This window comes from Malaya genurostris, chromosome 3, assembly GCF_030247185.1.
Source record: "Malaya genurostris strain Urasoe2022 chromosome 3, Malgen_1.1, whole genome shotgun sequence".
NCBI classification, from domain to species: Eukaryota; Metazoa; Arthropoda; class Insecta; order Diptera; family Culicidae; genus Malaya; species Malaya genurostris.
Window position 1 is genome coordinate 195,369,903 of NC_080572.1, and position 21,338 is coordinate 195,391,240.

At 36.8% G+C, this 21,338-nt stretch overlaps 1 protein-coding gene across 3 annotated transcripts in view; it reads left to right on the forward strand.

Annotated features, from left to right (window-relative positions):
* LOC131434974 (troponin C, isoallergen Bla g 6.0101-like) overlaps nucleotides 1-21,338 on the forward strand; it is a 59,773-nt gene that overhangs the window by 5,792 nt on the left and 32,643 nt on the right. For all 3 annotated transcript variants that reach the window (XM_058602355.1, XM_058602356.1, XM_058602354.1), the window contains exon 2: nucleotides 6,807-6,834. In XM_058602355.1, the coding sequence (XP_058458338.1) occupies nucleotides 6,807-6,834 (28 nt within the window). The remainder of the gene's footprint in view (nucleotides 1-6,806; nucleotides 6,835-21,338) is intronic.

The window sequence follows — 21,338 nt, forward strand, 5'->3', positions numbered from 1 at the left end:
GGTTCGCTTCGTTTGTTAGATTTGGCATAATTGATTTAATCGAAATAGATCATGAGATAGTAAGTCTAGGTTTAACTAGGTTCAAAATTGTTCCAATTTTTAGATCATATTTGTTGCTTGCAAACAAACCAACTTCGGCTATACCGGTCATCTGAATCCAGTTCTAGAAGAATTGGAAATGATGATCAAGATGGCCCAACCGATTTTAACAAACTTAAAGGTTAAATAGAACAGTCTTACAGTTTCATACGGAATTCCTAAATTTGTTGTAGATACTACTTCCGGTTCCGGAACTACAGGGTAAACAGTATTTGTAGAGTTTGTTAGATTAAGATCGAAAAAACTTTTCTATTTCTGTTCAATGAAAAGTTGTTTTTGCGAATTCCACAGTAATATTTGTGATGATATGAGTAATAGGAGAAATGCATCATTTCACCACTAGGTGGATTAAAACAGGTTTTTTTCCTGTGCTTCTGGAACTGGTGAAGTGAACTAGCCTCTCCCGAAACGAAATCCTGGGTACGAGCCCACCAAGATTACCGGATATTTCAGTAAAAGAACACGCCACAATTAACGTCATATGTACCTAAGTGCCCGATAAATAATATAGTTGAATCTGTCATTCGAAGGAAATGAAGCTGTCAAAGTAACTGATCATTTCAGTAGAAGAAAACTTCAAATTTTTATACCGTATGTTTGCAAATATATGGATTGTCACGTGTCGACGAAGAATTGATCAATTTAAAAAATGTTCATTAATTTCGAGACTGAAAAACAAAGATATTAGAATTCTAAAGTACTCCATTTCAAAATTTGTACATTTAGGTACTTTAGCTGAAGCTGTAGGAATAGAACGATTCCTGAAAACCAGAGATATGAATTACTTTTTGTAAGAAAACATAACAGTAGAACAGTATGGAACCTTAGGATAAAACGTACCCCTTGTTTCTCTTATGAGATGCTACATTTTGTCGCAGAATTTTCAATTACACTCATAGTTCATTATGAGATTTGACTGCTAAAATTTTGATGGTTATGTATTAGGCATATCCGAAAAATTAAACAAAACACATTTTTTTCGCTATTATATCTAATGTCTTTTTCGTTGGGAAATAATATCCCAGCGATTTTAGTTTTGTTACCAGTCAACTTCTGTGTTTATCATCCGTTTCTCATAATTCAGTTATAATAAAGAAATGGGTATTTGAAAATAAATTGAATAATTCTCATATCAGTTTGGTAATTTTGTTCCATAAGATTAGACATCTTATGGAACAAAATTACCAAACTGATATGACAGATAGTGCAACGATAGAAGATTTCAAAATTTATTTATTAATTGTAAAGTTTGTCTATATCATTTAACAATCTCCCATCTAAAACGTATTACTTATACGAAAAGATTAAAACTTAAGGATTTTAAGGATCAATGGTAAACCAAGTTAACCTGTGTTGGTAATTTGTGTATCACGTGCATTTTATTTGGTACGTATGTCATAGATCTATGTATTCATATATTCAGTGAAACCAGTTTATCAAAGTGGCTTGCACGATTGAGTTTCAAACAATCTTTTTCAACAATAATTTATCCTAAAATGAAGGTTACGCCTGACATCTTGGATGAAATATCAGTTTTGATCAATTTTTTACCAACGTTTGATGGAAAATTGCTCACATGTTATGAATGTAGATTTTAATTCCCTAATAAAAAAAAGTTAGCAACACTGCTTCAATGCATTTTTATTAGATTACGCTACACAAAGTAAACAAAACTAAATATTTTCTGTTAAAAAAGCAGTTTTCCGGAAAAACAAATAGTTTTACGACAACATTCCATATCTATTGCCTTTCGCGTGTTAAATTAAAGGTTCCTATTTTGCGAGTTTACTTGTAAAAGGTACGTAAATTTTTATATCGCAATAATTTCTGCAAGAGGAAATCCATATAGGAATGTGTTTGTTGCTAATCAAATGTGTCAGTGGAAGTAAGCTGAAACTGAAATAATTTTTCTCGAGCAGTTTTAAGGAAAACGAAAGAGTTTTAGACTAAGATTTTCGCTTTTCTTGAATGGCAATTTTAAGCAGTATGAACCGATTGGACCATTTTTCAACCATATGGAAGATTTATTGAGTAAAATCAGGAAAAGAAGCGCCGGAAATTGTTTTTACGCACACATTGTTGGCATTACTTATACGCTATATATGTTTTATAATGTTTCTCAGGATCGGGCGATTCACTTTGCTAAGAAAAAGTTTGAAGTGTTTTGAAAAAGAAACACATTTAACATTTTTTAATGTATACTGGAAAAAATATTTTAATTATGTGAATGACAACACAGACAAAAATATTTTTATTTAAAAGATATTTTATTCAGGCCTATTTGCGTACAAGCTTTACGTGGCCGATTTAGCTGAGTTTTTACAAATTTTTTTTTGTATTGGATCTCGATGTCACTTTTTTTCTAACGAGAGAAGAGCTTCCATTTTCCTCCTGCGAGGATTGAGGGGCAGTTTGTTCGCGGTTCGTCTCATCATTCATCGGTGGTATTGTTGTTGATTTCGTTGCTAGTTGCTGTAGATGCGTCTTGTTGTACATTGTTGGTTGGTTGGTTGGATGGTAAGTTGTTAACTGCAGCGGGTGTACATTGTTCTATAGGGGATACGTTGGATGGTTTCGTTGAAGGGGATGCTTCACTGTTGTTGGTGACTGTCAAAGGTGTACTGGGGTTGCTTGGAGTTGGTGTGAAGGAAGCTTCGTTGTCCTTTGGTGTGGTTGTCTCTTTGTCCAGTTTATCACATGGCTTACCGTAGTGAACAGCTTTTAGGCAATATTGACATGTGGCCATCTGATTGTCATAGGTAACAAGTGATTTGCACGGGATTCTTGTATCCTAACCGAAAGTCACATAAGAAGGTATAGGCCTCTTCAAGCGCATGCGTAACAAACGTACGCCATTTAGAAAACCGGGGAAAAAATTCTTCGACTTTTCTTTATCGATAGAGAGAATCTCTCTGTATTGGGACATAGTTGCGCGAATATAAGGATCGGGGACGCATGAGGGTAGAACATGCACACGCACTTCTATAGCACTATCTTCCATATATACTGGATTGTTGTACTTGATATTTTCATGCTCCACATAGTGCACATTCTTATTGTCTTTAGCGAATTGAATTGCACTCTTTATAGAACTGGATATAAATAACATTATTGGTCTTATTGCATTGAAGTAAATGTACACGTTTAATGTCAAGATGCATTTGCCCCTTAAGCAAACCTTCAAGTTCTCGTATCAAAGGTCGAATTTTGCACTGCCTGAAGTCAACAATAATTAAATTCTTTCGTAGTGGCGGCAGCTTTCGCTTGTTTTGTTCACTCATTTCGAGGTCGTTCTATTGTTCACTACACAATACTGTACTTGGTTTCTTCTGTCCCGAACGTAAGCGGATTTGTTTTATAGACTGACTTGGATGAGATGAGAAAGCAAACTGAGATAAAAATATTTTGTAAATTTACCTAAAAATATTTTGTAAATTTACATAACTTTTCATGCACATATTTCGAGCAGGCAATTGAATGGAAAGTTTACTTCACAGTTCTTGATTTTTCAATATACTTCCAAAACAAAATTAATCGTTTTTTAACATATACAGTCTTGTTCCTTGAAAAATCAATGCATTCCATTGTAATTTTACATCGATCATGGTTTTAAATCAGATTTTCGGTACAACTGATATCTATTGATTTACATATCGTGTAACTTTAATTATTTCTTTCTGTGTAGTTATGGAAGGTAATAATGCATACAATGTTTATGTTTTTATAATTATTTTGTTGTATTTAGAATAAAGGAATAATTGCTTTGGAAGTGCAATTGACCTCCACTTTCCTTATAAAAAAACTACCGACAAATTCAGTAATTTAGTAAGTTTACAGAGTTAACAAATACGAGATAATTCATGTCAAAAATAGCTGACTCTTTGATATTTTTCATACTACCAATTTTAAGGCTTTTTAAGTGTTTATTCTGCCAAATAGCTGGTAGCGAGTGAGATGACTTTTGCTTAAATCGCCGTACATTGAGATCAAAACAAAAACAAAAACTTAAACATTGTGATTTAGAATAATAGATAGCTTGAGGACTGCTATAGCCTGATGGGTAAGTCGATACCTCTTACGAAGCCTTCCTAAGTTCGATTCCCAGCCCTCGAACATAGTGTAAGACAGTTTTCTAACCCGAAAAGGCGAATGACCTTAAGTTTAAAGTCTCTATAGTCGAAACTGAAAATATAATAGATAGTTGGTATTACCAACTGAGGCACAATTATTTTTTCCATAATGCCTATAATGAAAATGACCTCTAATTACCTCTCGTGCGGAAAGTGCATGGCCAATCAAAGCCAACTTCACCATTAGATATGTACTCTTGAATCGCAGTATGTTTTTCGTGGCGCTTGGAAATGTCAACTAACAAAACCGGTGAGTGCGTCGGAAGGAATTTCCACCAAGGGTGACACGACATTCACGTTATAAAGCCATCATCGCCGCAATGTCCCCGGTCGGTCGAACAACGTACACCCACATGTTGAAATCTCACGCGATTCGGTTGACATATTTTGACGTGAATTTTTTCCACTCTCACCACCCCGACCCCACTCGGTTGCGACCGTCCCGGCATCAGACCGTTTCTCTTTTTGGGAGCGATCAAGCAAATATTTCACAATAATTAGCCGTGATTATATAGTCGTTTTCTAACCGGCCGGGACCGGGATGTGTGTGTATGTTTTTTACAACCTCGTGGGAAATGAGCTGTAGAAGAATGGAACAGTAACTTGGCGACTGAACGAGATTGGCTCACACTCTTTGAATGAGTGGCGGATGAGCAGCGGGAGGAATTATTTCCCATTGACATTGAGACGATTTCGGATTGGCCAAAATTGTTTCCCCGACCAAAATAGACTACACAGTGGTTTATATTGTTTAAGAAAACAGTTATAAGCAAACCGGATCAGGCCGGACTGACGGCGACGGTTACGGAAGGTGAGATCAATTACGCAAATAGAACCGTGGCAGCCCTGCTATTCTGCTACCGAACTTAGCGATGGGGTCGCCCTCCCAGTGGGAAATGGCAGTGGGCGGTCCGGCGGCATTCCGGATTGTTTGGAAATGAGCACAGTTGGGAGTTTGCCCATTTATTTTGCAAGAACCGTATCGAAGTGAGCTACGTGAGCACCGTGTGTGAGTGAGTGTGTGCTGTATGTGCTGAATGAAAGATGTTTCGTAGCTTTGTTTGAATTAGGAATTATCATTCGTCATGCAAATATGGTTCCGTGAGCTTCGCCTGCCAGGTCAATTAGTTGCTTTCAAACGTTGCATTTTCTGTTTCATGTGTGTGCTATTTTCAGAAATGCAGCTGGTGCATGGGTATAAATAAACAAAAGCAAACTTTTGAATGAATGTGTGGCAACTTAATATTTCCATTAACGCATAAGTCGGTAGCAGTTTATTTGCGGTAAACTATAGTTTGGATGGAATCCGGAATTTTCTGTAACATTTAAGGTTGGTGATGGAGTGCAATGGCGAAAATAAAAGTTTAGACTTGTTGCAAGTCATCAACCAGTAGCGAACCATGCAGGCTCACTCGGGACAGAGGAGATTTCATAAAAGTTTACATTTCTCTACTATTTAGAGGGAGGGGTTCAGTCCAGAGTCTAGGTAGTCCTATAACTATTTTCAACAATAATTATTTAACCTCGAAATTCAATCAATCCCCAAGAATTTTCCTCATTTCTCATCCAGAAAAGCTAAGCAAATATCATTCGATTCAGATGAACAAAATTCAAAACAAAAAACTCTTCAAACACTGCAACTTCTTCGACGCCACCGTCGACTGGATTACTGTCAACTTTTCGGTATAGTCACCAAAAACTTGTTTCAAAATGTTTACGAAGTTTCCCCACAAAACAAACTTATCAAAATGGGGGAGCCGGTTCGGTAATGATATTTTGTCCCGCATGTGGAACCCGGTCAACAGTCCACTAACGAAGATTCTTACCCAAAGGTTTTTTTTTTCCCTTTTGGAGTCACCACTTATGTCTCATTATGCAATCCTTGCCTGACGTGAGCTCTCGGGGAATTTATCCCCCCCCCCAAACAATCTCCTATGCTTCACATGCTCTGACCTCACGTTTGGCTGCTTGGTAACACAAGCCAAAATCCCACGACACATTATTTTGTTTTGGAAAAAATGGGACCGAGGCAGCATCATTCCCCGATCAACTGCACATTTTTCATCTCCTGACAATGCCCTGTCAGCATTTTACTTTTGCATTCCACTGGATTCTTTACAGTTGCTTTGTTCCGTTGGTTTGTAGAATTTGTTACTGTGTTACAATTGATGCTTTAACGAGTTTCTCGGAAGGGGTGGGTGCTTCCCATCGAACTTTCGGATAAGGGTGCACAAAAGAAAAGAAAAAGAAAACGACAGAAACGTCAAAGCAAACTTGTGGAATACAAATGAGGATGATATTGGATTTCTTTCACATGGAGGATTTACTTCAGCCAAGGCTTCCCATCCGGGTGGCCTTGGAAGCTGTTTAACCGAATCTTGGATCTATATTTGATTGAAATTGATGGACCTTATCGATGTTATTTTATCACACGTTCTATTCAATGCATTTGTTACTGGTGAATTCGCTTCGGCTTCTTCGAGGTTTCAGCTTGTGTTTTTTTTAAACTCTGTTTTAAAGTATTTGGGTATGGTTTTGCAATTATTAACATTGTTTTTTTTTCTTTCTCTTTTGCAGGATGATCTTGACAAGCAACAGTTGGAACGTAAGTATGCTTCATATCAACACGTAATGTGATGCCCACGATTTTTTTTCGCTCATAACTTATGTAAACGAACCCTTGTAACGGAGCATAAGAAGGCAAATGGAAATAGAAGCATTCATTTGAAGAATTTAAATTGAATTGAAGGATCGACAGAAGTACATTTCTGATTACTGAAACTTACTCATGCCAAACAAGGCAAGAAGGATCCTTTCGCGACAAGTTGAAGAAAGGCACGGTTTCTACTTAAGTTTTTCTTTTACTGTTTAGTTATGAGACAATTTTTTGAACCTGAAAGTTAACTAAGGAAAAAGATTTTTTATCCGTAATGAACTATTATTACTTGTTCAGGCATTTTTTTGCTGACAGTAGCAAGGACATCATTGAATCTTCAGACGCCGTAATGACAGAGAAGTTTGATTGTAATTTATTATCAAAATATTTGCATCATTTGAAAGATGCACAGATTTTGAGAAAAAACTTGAACTGAATACACACGGAGTACCCGCAGATCACAAAATTACAATATTGCAATTGTTGTTTCACGCCCTGGTTGTTTCAACCGAAATGTTATTAATTCAACTACCATATCTGTTGGTTTTGTCATAATCATTCAGGTAAACGGAATTGCTATATTCAAATGCTGTCACATGGCGGAGAACGAAGACAGCAACACGCAGAACAAAAATCCTCTTTATTTAAACGTTTCATATTTATTTCAATGCCAAATGAACGTCATTCATGTTTGTTATGTAATGGCAGTGTCATGTAAGTGAAAGTAGAATATAAAAGGCGGGTGGGTAATGTCAGACACATAACTGGATGTCGTGAATACGAAAACAAATGACATGTTCCTTAACACTTCCGAATATCAATTAGTTGATCAATTGTATGAATTACGCAAGCATTCCCCTTTTCCACATTTTTCGCTAAAACAAGGAAGGCTTCACTTGATCTCGATTACTGTGAATTTCACACAGCGAAAAGTGCAAAAATCTAACCAAGTGTTCTACATTTGCACTAAACTGAGGATATTTTCTTTCGATTTGCGAACAACACATCCTAATAGTTCTTCAGAAAACTTTTAGAGCCATTAGAACGACTGATTTTTTATAATGCTCTCCAACGTTGCTTTTTCATCCATCGAAATGACTGGCAGCTGTGACGTAATCGCTCTTGTCGGAAGCGAAACTAGCTGTGCAGACGACACAAAACACATCTGCTCGCAGTGGCGACAGAATCCAAACTGATTCAATTTTTGTTAAGAGATTTCCTTTTTATGTGGCTAATACAGAATTTTAATGTCGATTATTTCATTTCGGATTTGCATAATTTATTGAAAAAACTATCAATATGCTGTAGGGATTCATTTCCAGCATTCAGAAGGGTCAAATTGCGTAATTCTCTACGATATTAAACTCGGAACATTTTTCGCAAAAAAAGGCTTCACTTGATCTCGATTACTGTGAATTTCACACAGCGAAAAGTGCATAAATCTAACCAAATTGTTCTTGATTTGCTCTAAACTGAGGATAATTACCTGCGATTTGCGAAAAACAAATCCTAATAGTAAAATTTTAGAGCCATTAGAACGGCTGATATTGTGTAATGCTCTCCACCGTTGTTTTTTTCCCAATGCTAATGACTGGCAGCTGTGACGTAATCGCTCTTGTCGAAAGCGAAACTAGCTGTGCAGACGACACAGAACACATCTGCTCGCAGTGGCGATAGAATCCAAACTGATTCAATTTTTGTTAAGAGATTTCCTTTTATGTGATTTCGTTTGTAGCTTTTTCACTAATGGGCGGTCCTAACGGCCATAAAAATAGCCGCATATAGAATTTTAATGTCGATTATTTCATTTCGGATTTGCATAATTTATTGAAAGAAACTATCAATATGCTGTAGGGATTCGTTTCTAGCATTCAGAAGGACCAAATTGAGGAACTCACTACGATATTCACCACTTTTCAGAACATTTTTCTTGAACGATTTGTTATACAGCAGCAGCTATTTTCTTCTCTTCCTCAGAACGCGTTCTGATTGGCTGGTGTTGACATGGGTCAAATGAGATAGGTTTTTCAATAGCGTACTATTGAAATACTTCAATGCTTTTGCTATACACGTTTAAGTTGGAAAATTTCGATTCTATTGGTAGTTAGATTATATAAATCCTTCCACAGATCACTGAGCTATGAGCTTTCAAAATACGAAAAAGGCAAACGCGCCATATGAATTATTCTCTTTGATACTCGTTTATACCAAACATTTCAGAAAAGTTTAATTTTGAACTATTTGAGATTATGTCACACAACTGAAAATTTTATCATAAAATTGTGATCATATTTCCGATGGCATGTAGCAAAAATTATGTTGATTCGTTAGATACAACAAGAGATATTCACGATCAAAAACTTATCACTCTCTCAGAGGGTAAATTTTGAAAAGGCACCCCATAGTAAAGTAAGTCGTATTCACGACAAAAGTTAGTTGTAAAACAAGTTTTCCATCTACTGCATAGATATTCTTACAATATAAATGTTTTAATTGCATCGGCGAGTAATGTATTTTTGGACATTTCATGTCAATGTAATCAAAAACGCTAAACACTTAAAAATTACTGCTAAAGTAAAGTGATTGTATTTGTGTTTTCTTGAAAAACTAAATTTTTAAATTTCTTTTAAAAACGAAATCAAAAAAACTCTGTAATTCTGTAAGTCGAGGAAAAATTTCTTAATGCCCTGTGAACATTTGGTGGTGAACTCCCTATTGGGAATTTTAATCTATTGTTGCATTTCTATATCATCTGTGAGTTTATTGGTAAAGCTATAAGCAGCTACTTCGAACGATTAGCTGCCCCCTGAAAAGACTAGCAGTAAAAAATATTTATTGCAATAGGCGCCTTAAAGTCAAATAACTGAATAACTGGTTAAAACAACTGAGCCATTTTTTGCTTTCATGCATTCATGTAACTTTACTGTGAATGAGTCGTTGCTCAGTTGCACGAGTGACACCTCATTGACACGTTTCATTTTCTCCTTAAGGTGTTTGTCCTTGCTCAACTGTAACGTTCCATTACTGGTCTGTGGTGCGTGTCTTTACTGAGTGTCATTGCTAAACTGCCAGCACGATAAATATAACCCTTCTTAATCCACCTAGTGGTGTTATAATTCTCTTACTTCAAAATAGTCACCTCTTACCTATCTACGAATTAGCTCAAATTTTGCATGGGGACTTTTTTCAAGGTGCTTAAACTTTTGAACAAAAGCGCTTAACGAAATTAAAGTTGATCCCAAAATATTGGCACCCTTATATAAATTAGAGCGATAAAAATACAACACGTTTTGTCGGTTACGTCACTTATACAATCATATCTCCGGAACCAAAAGTCACAGCTATTTGATCTTCGAGCTTGATCAATAACCCGACAGTAGCTTTCAAAGGAGCATAAATTGAGTGCGTTAAAATATCTTCGAAAAGCACACACACACACATTTCCGATCTCATCGAACTGAGTCGAATGGTATATAACACTATGCGTCTCCGAAGCTCCGGGTTTTCCAGAAATTCTAATCCCTTTCTTTCTTTCAGAAAGGCAAAAAGGACAGTTTGGTTAAAACAACAATCGATTAGTTGTACCAAACTTTTACCAATTAAACTCAGAAAAACTACTCACATTTTAGTTGTTTTGCTATCGCTGGCTTTTCCGTGCATCTACTTTTGTTTCACCACTAAAATTTGGACAAAAGACTGACCTGAATGGTAGATTGAACTATACGACGTACAGATCAGAGCTTAGAATTGTAACGCATTCACAATGACAGAATCTAATTCAACAATCTCATATTCGTTTTTTTACTATCCCATTCGTAAATGACCGAATCAAAAACAAACGAAGAGAGATGAATTTATATTTTCGTCTCTCATTCAAATAGAAGAGATAGTAATTGCCAACGTCACTCGTTCCTCTCTGACAAGACGAAACCGAACTAACGTCTGCAGTGTGAATCAGCAGAATTTCAATTCTCATTCTTTCATCCATATATTGAAAATCTGTAACGGAGAACCTCAGAACCTGTTTGAAAACCAACACTACTACCAAAAATCATTGTGATTCATTTTCTGTCATTATCGATTCTCAAAACTTTGATTAAATATCGACACTATACAGTATTCGACTTTCACTGACATCCGAAAATGACGGAAAGGGCAAATGAAAGAAAGAACACAATTTTGAAACGACTGTTGCGCTTTTTACGCTGACTGGAAATGGATCTCGTTTTCATAATTTGCAAGCGTAGCTGAGAGTGACATTTATATCTCGTTATTTTCGTCTATTTTGAATCAAATAAAATGACTTTTATAAGCACTGGTACAGACTGAAACAAATTTAACGAAAAATGCAACTTACGTCGTTAGTAATAATTCCCCGGTCTGACAAAATCTATCCACATTTATCCACACTTCAGTCACGCCTCATTATTTCTGCAAATTTTCCATTTCATTTCTTTTGACGTGAATACACATCAGTTTAGTACGGGGTGCCTTTTCAAAATTTCACCCTGTAAAAGAACAAGACACAAATCTCCAAATATCAAGGGGAACGTGCCATTTGAGCCAATTTGTTTTGATTCCTGAAGAATGGGTAGAGCTTAGTCGTAAATGTATCGAGTTGAACTAAACGAAACAACATAAACCTCTCTCAAGGCTGTCCGAAATAATATCAGTAACTTATAATTAAATTTTCAACAGTGTGAGATAACCATAGATAACTTAAAAACTTAGTTTACTCAAAGTTTTGGAAACAATGAGAAAAACGTATTACGCTTGATTGTCTTTTCCGCATGGAGACGACGGTTTTGAGGTATTCTCAGGCGAAACGGGTAGTCATCTTTAATCAGCAGCTGCCAAAAAAAGATCTTCTGTGTGGTATAAAGCCTCAAACGCTCAGACTACGCTATCATACGTTTGTAAACCCCTATTTGGAATGGATTCTGGAACTGAAATTTGGAACCAAAATCCAGCTGAATTTTAAATTTAATTCTGGTTTTAGAAAGTAGTTTTGGAATTTAGTTTCAGAATTTAGTTCCAGAATACTGGTTCATAATTTAAAACTTAGACTCCGTACTGAGTCCTATTTCTAGATTCTGGAGCTAGATTTTTGGAACTGGTTTCTTGACTAGATTCGGAACTAAATTACCTTAATTTGAGTTCAGTATTCGTATCCAGAATGCTCATTCTAGAAAAAAAATTCAGAAGTGCGAAACAAAACTCATGGTATGAATTCTAGATCTGGATTTTGGAACGAAATTTTAGATCTGGATTCAGTGTTTTGAAACTAACTTCAGAATCAGAATTTAACTCCTGATTCCAGTTTCTGAGTTCATTACCAATATTCAGATTAAGCATGCTGGAATTGAATTCAGGAACTTGGGTTTGGAGCAGGATTTTGGAACTGGACTCAGTGCATCAAGTCAAGTTTAGAATTCAAGTTCAGTTTTCAATTCTAGAATTAAATTTGGATCCTGAATTGTGAAAATGAGTTCAGTTCCAGAATTCTAAAATAATGAACTTGAATTGTTGATTTGAATTTCAAACCTAAATTTTGAAACTGATTTTAGAGCTAGTCATCTGTGAGAAAACGCTTCACACAGTTTGCAAACATTTCTTTCATACTTAAGTGAGCAAAATAGTGAATACACTTCCCTTTGATGTCAGCCAATTATTGTAACTTCACTTTTTAATTGCCCATAATGATGGAATTCACTTTTGAAAAGCAAAGCTCTTGCACTGTGGACGATTTCATTCTTCGTTACTAGTGGAATTTGAATGATTAAAAATATTAAAAAAAAACCATCCATGGTTCGCTATAGGCCATATACTATTGAAGCTGTAACCCAATATATTTGGTTTCTTATTGGGATCTCAAATGATTACTTGGGATGAGTATTTACTTGCTCCTGAAGACCTAACTCTCACATGCAGTTTTTCTTTCAAAACATTCAGTGTGAGATATCCTCCTCGTGAGAAGTGGTTGTCTTGTTCTTTAGAACGATAACTTGATGAACACGCAGTTTGTTATACGGGCGGTTCTCAGTTGAATGGCCGTGGTCTTGCTGGTGTCTACTGTCATGAAAAGAGACTATAACAATCTCACTCACTTGGTAGACACTGTACTGTGTGCGAAGCAGAAATTTACGCGATTCTGTGTGTGGTACAATCGGCACTTCAGCAGAGAATCTATTGTAAACGAATTTAGTTCTGTTCCGACAGTCAGGCACCTTTAAGGGCTGAGGCCAGTGTGTTTTAGGGCGTTTCAGAAGGCTATTTTCACGCTTCAAATCTTATTTTCTCAGAAACGGTGAAGAATATAAAAAAAAACCAACTGACAATCTCTTAGAAATTTAGTTTAGATTTTTCTGTGAAAATTTCAGAATGATTAATTGACTTTAGCGGTAGGGATAGTATTTTTTCTGAAGGAAGAATTGCATAGCTGAAAACGCCGTTTTTCAACTTGTTCATTGAATATGTCGCCTTCAAAAGCATGGATCAAAAATCTATCCTGACAATGTCTAGATAATTTAATTCAGATGCGATTAGTGCATGAAAACATATATGTTGTCGCGATAAAAATGAAGTGAACGTTATTTTTGTGAAGATAAGTCGATTTCTATGGCGGCGCCATTGTTTTCTGCTCCAGTTCCCTAGTAACGTAACGAAATATGAGAGAGAAATAAAATCGGCTCAGCAAGGCTGTCAAACAAGCGGTAGCGGATGTTATGTGATGTAGTCAAACTTGTAACCGAAAATATCAACACTTTCTTTTCTACCCGGCCACATCGAGAGTCATTTTGTACATTTGCGAGAGAGCATGGAAAGAAATGTTATACGCAGAGCGAGCCATGCAGTTATACGCGACCTACTGGCCTCAGCCCTTGAAGACATTCAGTTCTAATGATTTATGGTCCAATCTAGTGATCGCATGTCTGGCGAAGCTTGCAAATTTGCGTTTTGACAAAATGACAAAATGTGTACTGTGTTTTTTTAAAGCATCATTGCAATACACTAAGGTCTCTTTTTACGCCGGGGATACGTACCACGTGTAAAAAACCGCGCAACTTCGGAAATCCACGTAAAAAACCCGCGTAAGTTCGGAAATTCGCGTCAAAAATCCACGTAACTTCGGAAATCTGCCTATAAAAACCGCAAAACAAACGAAATTTTTGTTTGATGCCAATTATCTTAGAAATACATAAAACGTTCAGATCTGGTGAAATAAAAAAAAATTTTTTTTTGAATAAAATTAACTTTGGGACTTGACAAAATTTTGAAATTTCCGAAATCGACAATTCGTTTTTTGATGCCAAGTATCTAAGAAATGCATGAAACGTTGAGAAATGGTGTTATCTCTAAACAAAATTTTTTGGAGAAAACCGCGTTGGGGTCTTTTGAGATTTCCGAAACTGAAATTTTTTTTTTAAGCAGAATGAAATGCATGAAACTTTAAGAATGCAAATTTATTTAAAGATGTTTTTCTGTTAAAAAAAATCAAAAAGTGTTAGAGAAATGAGTTAGCTTTGGAAATCCGCGTAAAAAAAGACCTCAGTGTATTTTGGTCACAAGGCTGCTATACAGTGTGTTTATTCTTGTAGTACGAGTTTGTAGTATTATTCGTGTGATTTTAGTGAATATTGTCTGACATGTAACTATCCCCCATTGATGCAACTTCGTAACCAGGGTTTTGGTTTCTCCAAGTATGGTTAAATCTGTTCATGGGAAGCTAAATTTGAAGGATATTTTATAATTTCTCTCCCAGTGTGGTAAGTAGCTACAGTCAGTTTGGTTCACCGTTATTCTTAGAGTGAATGATTTTTTTTTCGTTTCTACCTTAAACGATTTTAGCAGATTGTTTGACATCAGTGTTGGTGATTTCCGATAATTTGGCAGAAAGTGGCTCGACATTTCTCTACATTTTATACAACATTTTCAATCTGGTAAAAGATGCTACAAAAACTCGCTGCCTCTCAATGCATGGACCGTGAGAGAATTTTTCTACATTTCTTTGCTCCACTTCATAGTTTGAGTATTTCACGACCCTTAACAAAATATATACGGTTTGGCAATGATCGGCGCTGTGTGGAATTTGCCAAGAGAGAATCGTAAGTTGACAATTATCGCAGAAAATCGAATCGATGATTCAACTTGATGATTCTCATACTAGGTTACAATATTTCAAAACCATGGTGTGGAGCATTAACAGGCATTTTCATAGACACAACTTATACAAAGGTTATAGGTTAAGGTTAAGGTTACATAGTTAGAACAAACGGGAATAGCAAAATGATTCTACCACAATTATCCACTGCTAGTATAGAATCGGATCGCGAAACGAGAATGAGCGATCGTTTGTTGCTTCAAAGAGATTCCCCACAGCAGCGTGATTCGCTCTCGCACTGATGTCCATTCTATGATAAATGAACCATACCGTTTTTTTTTTGTAGCTGATATGATATCCGCCTCTCTTTGATGGTACTGATTGAATCGTGTGAAGAGTTGCTAGAGAGCATTTTTTGATACGATCAAAGTCATCATTGTATGACTATGAGGTCCCGAATTTACTTCTGCTCATACATATCGCGATTAGTTTTGCATTCTTCCGGAAATGCAGAATGGTGTCGCTTTTGTAAAATCTCTAAATCCTCTCGGAAGTTGGCGGTTTTATTAAATGTGCATTCTGGTCCGGGTTGGCGGTTCAATACATGGGCGCTGGTCTTACAAGCCAGATGTCGTATGTTCGCGTCCCGGCCTGGAAGGATTCTTAGTATAAGTAGTAGTGTAGCACCAGCCATACAATGGTTCTGTATGCAAATCGGCTTCAAAGTCTGTTGAAACAGAAGGGTCAAATTCCACAAAAGGTATTTAATACCAAGAATTTGGTTTTGACGAACAGATAACTACAAGAGCAGTAAGTCCCATTATCATGAACTACAAACAATTGAGGTGTACTTTTGCCATCAAATCTACTTTGAGAGTTAGTATTGATCGATCAATTCTCAAAACAATTGATTTTCGACTGGTGTTAGGAAAAATTTCCTATCGCCGCACTACTAGGGGCTCTTAGTTTAATGAAACCAATCTATTTGGTGCATTCAATTGACCCGAAAACAATTTTTACTCGCAAACAACTATAATTTGCGGAACATTGAATAACGGAATGACCACTAAATCATATTCCGCACTGAAGTTATCCTCCGGATTAATTAACACGAAACCTTCCACCAAACAAGCTGCATGCTTCCAATGATTTGCAAACCGTCCGTCCTTGCATTCCAAATATACCACGAACGACGAAACAGTCAAGTCACAAGTGTGTACACATTCCCAACAAACTGAACCCATTGCCGTTATAATTTCGTGTCAACTAGTTGTCGTTGTCGAGTGTCTGAAAGAGCTCATAAAATCGGATAGTAAAATCCTGCCCATTGCGTTCGACTTCGTACCGGGGTGCTTACTCTAAAGTGTTTCGAATAAAACCTTTACAGGCATTCGAAGCGATCGATGAACGCAATCAAAAGGTTTATTGCAGGTGATAAACCCATAACATAGCATAAGTTGAGCGAAGTAGCGAGAGACGATTGTTTGATTAATTTGTATTGGACGAACCCGATTCTGTTGACAGTATTGGTTTGTATGACGTTTCCTTATGCGACAGATTTTCCTGTTTCAGATTGAACATGAAAATTGAAAATAAATTTACCATATTGATAGTGTAGTTATTAACAGAACGATAACTTTCGACAATAAAAAAGCCTATATTTTCACTATCAAACAATTTGATGCTAGATCCCAGATGAAATGAAAGTATAAAAGCACGTTTCCCGCGCTTTCACGAAGTTTATGTGCGCTACTACACACGTCAAACAAAAACGCAACAAACTCTTATCTGAACAACCCTCCACGCTGTCGCCGGTTCGGCATCGTCACAACAGAAAGCAAAAAAGCATAAATCAATCTACTTGTCACGTTGCGACAACACTAAACTAAATCATGACGAGCGCGTTGTTGAATCGGCAACCGCTGCTAAAATGCTATGCCCCTCCCCCCGGCCGAGGGTTTCCCATGTTTCCTCCGGTGCTATGCTCCCATTTCGCACCCTGTATTCCCATCTCACTATCCATGCCACCAAATTATCCGCAGACACCGAGAAACCGAACCACCGAAAAAAAAAACAAAAAAATAAATTCACCCTGACAAAACGTGGTTCAAACGATCGATTGCGCAACCAGATCCAATAAGTCCGACAGCTGACCGTAGAGCTGTCCTCAATTGGGCTGACCGGAGAGTGTTTTTCCTAAACCTATTCATAGAACCCGGAGGCAAGACGGTAATGGACTGCTCAACGAAGAAGTCAATTATAATTGACACCACCGTGTACGACGACTCACCGGTCGTCCAGAGTGCTCGGGCAATTTCTACAATTCGCACTGTTTCATTCGTGCCTGCTGGCAGTCAATTCATCACCACTCTTTTTCGTCGCCGCTTGGTTTGAGTTGGTTGGTTGGCCGGCCTTTTTTCATACGCTCATTTTGGCCAGCCCAAACCACACCAAACGGTCTACACCCGAACGGGCGGACCGTGCTTTGAAGTTTCGTTTGACAGACCACCGTGAATTTAATGCCAAATTTCTATGCAAAATTTTGCGGGTGCGTTCAGCTCTATGCGGCACCGGTAAAGGGTTGAAAGCTTCCATATATCCCGGAATCTGGATCAAATGGTAATCGTCGAACGGAATGCAGCGATTGAACATTAACTTCAATCGAAAATGATTCTTTCAGTATGTCAAACACAAATTTACCTTGCCGTCCATTCACTAATTCAAGCAATTTTAAATGTTTTAATTTATTCACTCATAAAAGTCTTCAAAAATGCAATTATTTATTGTTAAACATTAGAAAAACTGTACCATTTTGATAGGATCGTTTATTTTGAATCGTATTTCATGAGTATGTGTCATGTAATTCTGATTTTCCAGTTGATAGTTTCGATTGATTCAATTAAAATTGTCCATAATCTTTATAAGGCAGTTGCAAAACTTAAAGACTGTCCCAGAAAGTATGGACGCACTTTGATTTCGCTGTAAATAATTTACAAGTGTTAGATACTGATAATATTAGACTACTACAACAGAATATTATTCTCACCGTTTGCTACACAGCCATTGTAGACTAGCTGGTGCACCTTCTTGCGAACGTTCCTCATTAAATTCCATACAGACTTCTTGGCGACAAGTTTTGACACTTTTTTCCAATCTTTTTCGAACTGTTGAATTGTTCCGGCTGCCGAGACATGTTTCCTAAGATGTGCCTTCGTTAATGCCTAAAATTCATCAATTGGTCGAAGTTGTGGACAATTTGATGGATTCACGTCTTTTGGGACGAAAGTGACATTTTTGGTAGTATACCATTCTACCGTTGATTTCGAGTAGTGGCAAGAAGCAAGATCTGCCCAGAAAACAACAGGATCCTTGTGGCTTCGAATCATGAGTAAAAGTCCATTCCTTGATGTATATTTCGCTGTTCATTGAAGGAGTGGTGATGAAGGGTTTCGAAATCTTACCACAGCTACAAATTGCTTGCCAGACCATAGCTTTCTCGTCTCGGACTGGTTTAACACTTACCCTTCTCGCACCGTATAATATTGTGGTCCCGACAAGGATTTGTAATCGAGTTTCACGTAGGTCTTGTCGTCCATGATTATGCAGTTCAAATTTCCAGCAAGAATCGTATTGTACAGCTTTCGAACCCTCGGCCTGATCGATGCTTCTTGTTGACTACGTTTTGGTTGTTTCTGCTTCTTATAGGTTCGAAGATTCAAACGTTCTATAGCACGAAGAAATTTGACTTCGAAGTGCCCACTTTCTTGGCCACATCCCGAACTGAAACCTCCTTCTTTGCTCGAACGCCTTCAGTATACGTTTATCCAACGTTTTCGGCTTATCCTCAAAGGTGTTATCCTCACCGAACTTCCTAATTGCATTTCGCACGGCTTTTTCACTTATTCCTTCCATTTTTATTATCTTTCTCAGTGACAGTCCGCGTTCTGTGCACCATTTTTCGATGTTGTTCTGCTGAAAGTATACGCATTTAAAAACAAACTAATGAAAACGAATAAATAACTACACAAGTGGTTAGAAAAGAGTGTAAACAACAGGACGCAACCATAAAAATTGACAGATTCTGAACCATTGCGAAATGGCAGCGGCTTTCGGTTGCGTCCATACTTTCTGGGACACGACTTGGTTTCAGTGGATCGTTCCTAAATTGGCTCTAGTCGTATCCAATTGGTCGCGAAATGTCTGTGAAAATCGGATATGTTACTTCATTAGAGTGTCTTTCGCTGTCGACTCTGTAGTCTCTCAAGGCAGTCACTTAAGACCATTCTTATTTTTACTCTACCTCAATGATCTCAACTTAATATTCAAAAGCCACAAACTTTCCTTCGCAGATGACTTCATGCTATTTTAATTAGGTCAACGTCAAGGTGTCAGGATAATAGAATGGTTTTGAATGTCTCGAACTGTTCCGTTTTTCGTTTACTCGTAAACGCTCGTTGAATACCTACGACGATAGCATCTCGCACAATATACTGGAATGAATCTTCCGTGAAAAATTTGGGTATCATTCTTGATTCCAAGCTGAACTTAACAAGTCAAAATTTGTTAGATTTGCTCTCCGCAACTTACCTTGGAGGGATCCCACTAATCTTTCTAGTTACAATGATCGTTGTTAGCTTATTGCCTTGAATCTGCTATCTGTTCGTAGGAATGTCTCCAAAGCCGTTTTTTTTGCTGATTTATTACAATCACGTATCGATTGTCCCGAACTTCTGCAATTGATTAATCTGGACATTAATCGACGTAATCTACGCTCTCATCGCTTCTTGAGTTTACCCATTGCACAAATTATGGTTATAATGAACAATTTTCCAGTGTGTGCAGAACATTCAATAGCTGCTCCAATGTTTTCGACTTTCATCTATCTAGAAAAAAAAAACGATTGTTTTATAGTCACTTGTCAGATTAACTTTGGATCAGTATTTGTTTGTAACCGGTTGTGCTTTTGTTCAACCATCACTAGATCTTCCCCCCATCATCATTGGAAACGAATTAGATTCGCTCACTGATAGTAACCCTTTCACTTCTTCTCTCATTTTCTTCGTTCTCTGTATTTCTATTAGAAACTATTCAGATTCGCTAGCAAATACTAACCCGCTCGCACTTCCTTCTTTTTCTCCGTCTCCCACCATCTCTTCGATCACTAATTAAATCTGCATGCATACCTTCATCATCCATTTACCTATCTATTTTTCTCGTCAATTCGATGGCCGTTTAAGCAAGAACACTATTGCTGCCCTGTAATGCTTGGTGTCATAAACTAGTTATAGGGTTACAGGTTTAGTTTTAATTATTAGTCTTCATTGTTAGTGTTAAGCCTATCTGTTGGATCATTGTAATCTGTTGATACAAAAGATGAGGAGGTTTTATGCCTGCTGGAGAGAGAGATTGCCAAATTTCATCTTCATCGGGCTTTTCCCGATACAATTTAAAAAAAGCTGTGAACCATTTCGCCAAAGATTACAACTTTTGGTTCAAGTTTTACATTGCGATAGATATTTTTAATCGAGTAGTTAAACTTAACTTAAAACTGTGGCCCAATTCAGATTTTGATATACGGAAAATGTTTTCAATTCGTACTGAAAAAAAAAATAACGACATCATTATGTTGAAGTGATTTCTTAGGCGGATAGTGTAAAAACAATTTACACAGATGGAGTTTTTTTTTAAATCTCGTTTTCTAACATGTACTCATCAAACTCGTTCCAGAAATACCCGTATTGTAGTAATTTTCTTGGAATGTAAATGAGCCGGAAATGATTTTCCTTTTATGCAAAAATCTCTTTTTACGAAGTAGGTTCGAAAAAAAAAAGTTTACGTTATTTGAGATTTTGTTCGTAAAAAGAGTTAAGTAAAAAGAGGTAACGTACATAAACGGAGGTTTGGGTGTACCTAGGTAAACAAACCGCTGTAAAAGAATTCTTGCATCGGTCACTTTTCGTGCCGCTGCAACACAAAAAGTGATTCCGGATTCTAACTGGATAGAACTTTAGGGTGGTACTATAAATTATTTATTTCTCTTTTGGGGAAACCGCTTTACCGAAAAGTTCTTAAAAATTAGGGATGTTTTAGCCATTGTCATTTCTGACAATGCCTAAAACATCCTTGATTTTTTTCAAATTTCACTTTTTTTTGCAAATCGTTTGGAGATATATTTTCGTATAGAAAAATACAAGTTTTGAAACTTTTTTTTTTCAAACTTCCAATTTGGGTATTACTCTGTAATTTTTAGTAGTAGTAATAAGTAGTTAGAAATTATAAAAACTTGAAGTGCTTCGGTTTAATAATTTTGAAAATCGTGAATTCTTAAGGGTACAATAGTTGTTCGATTATT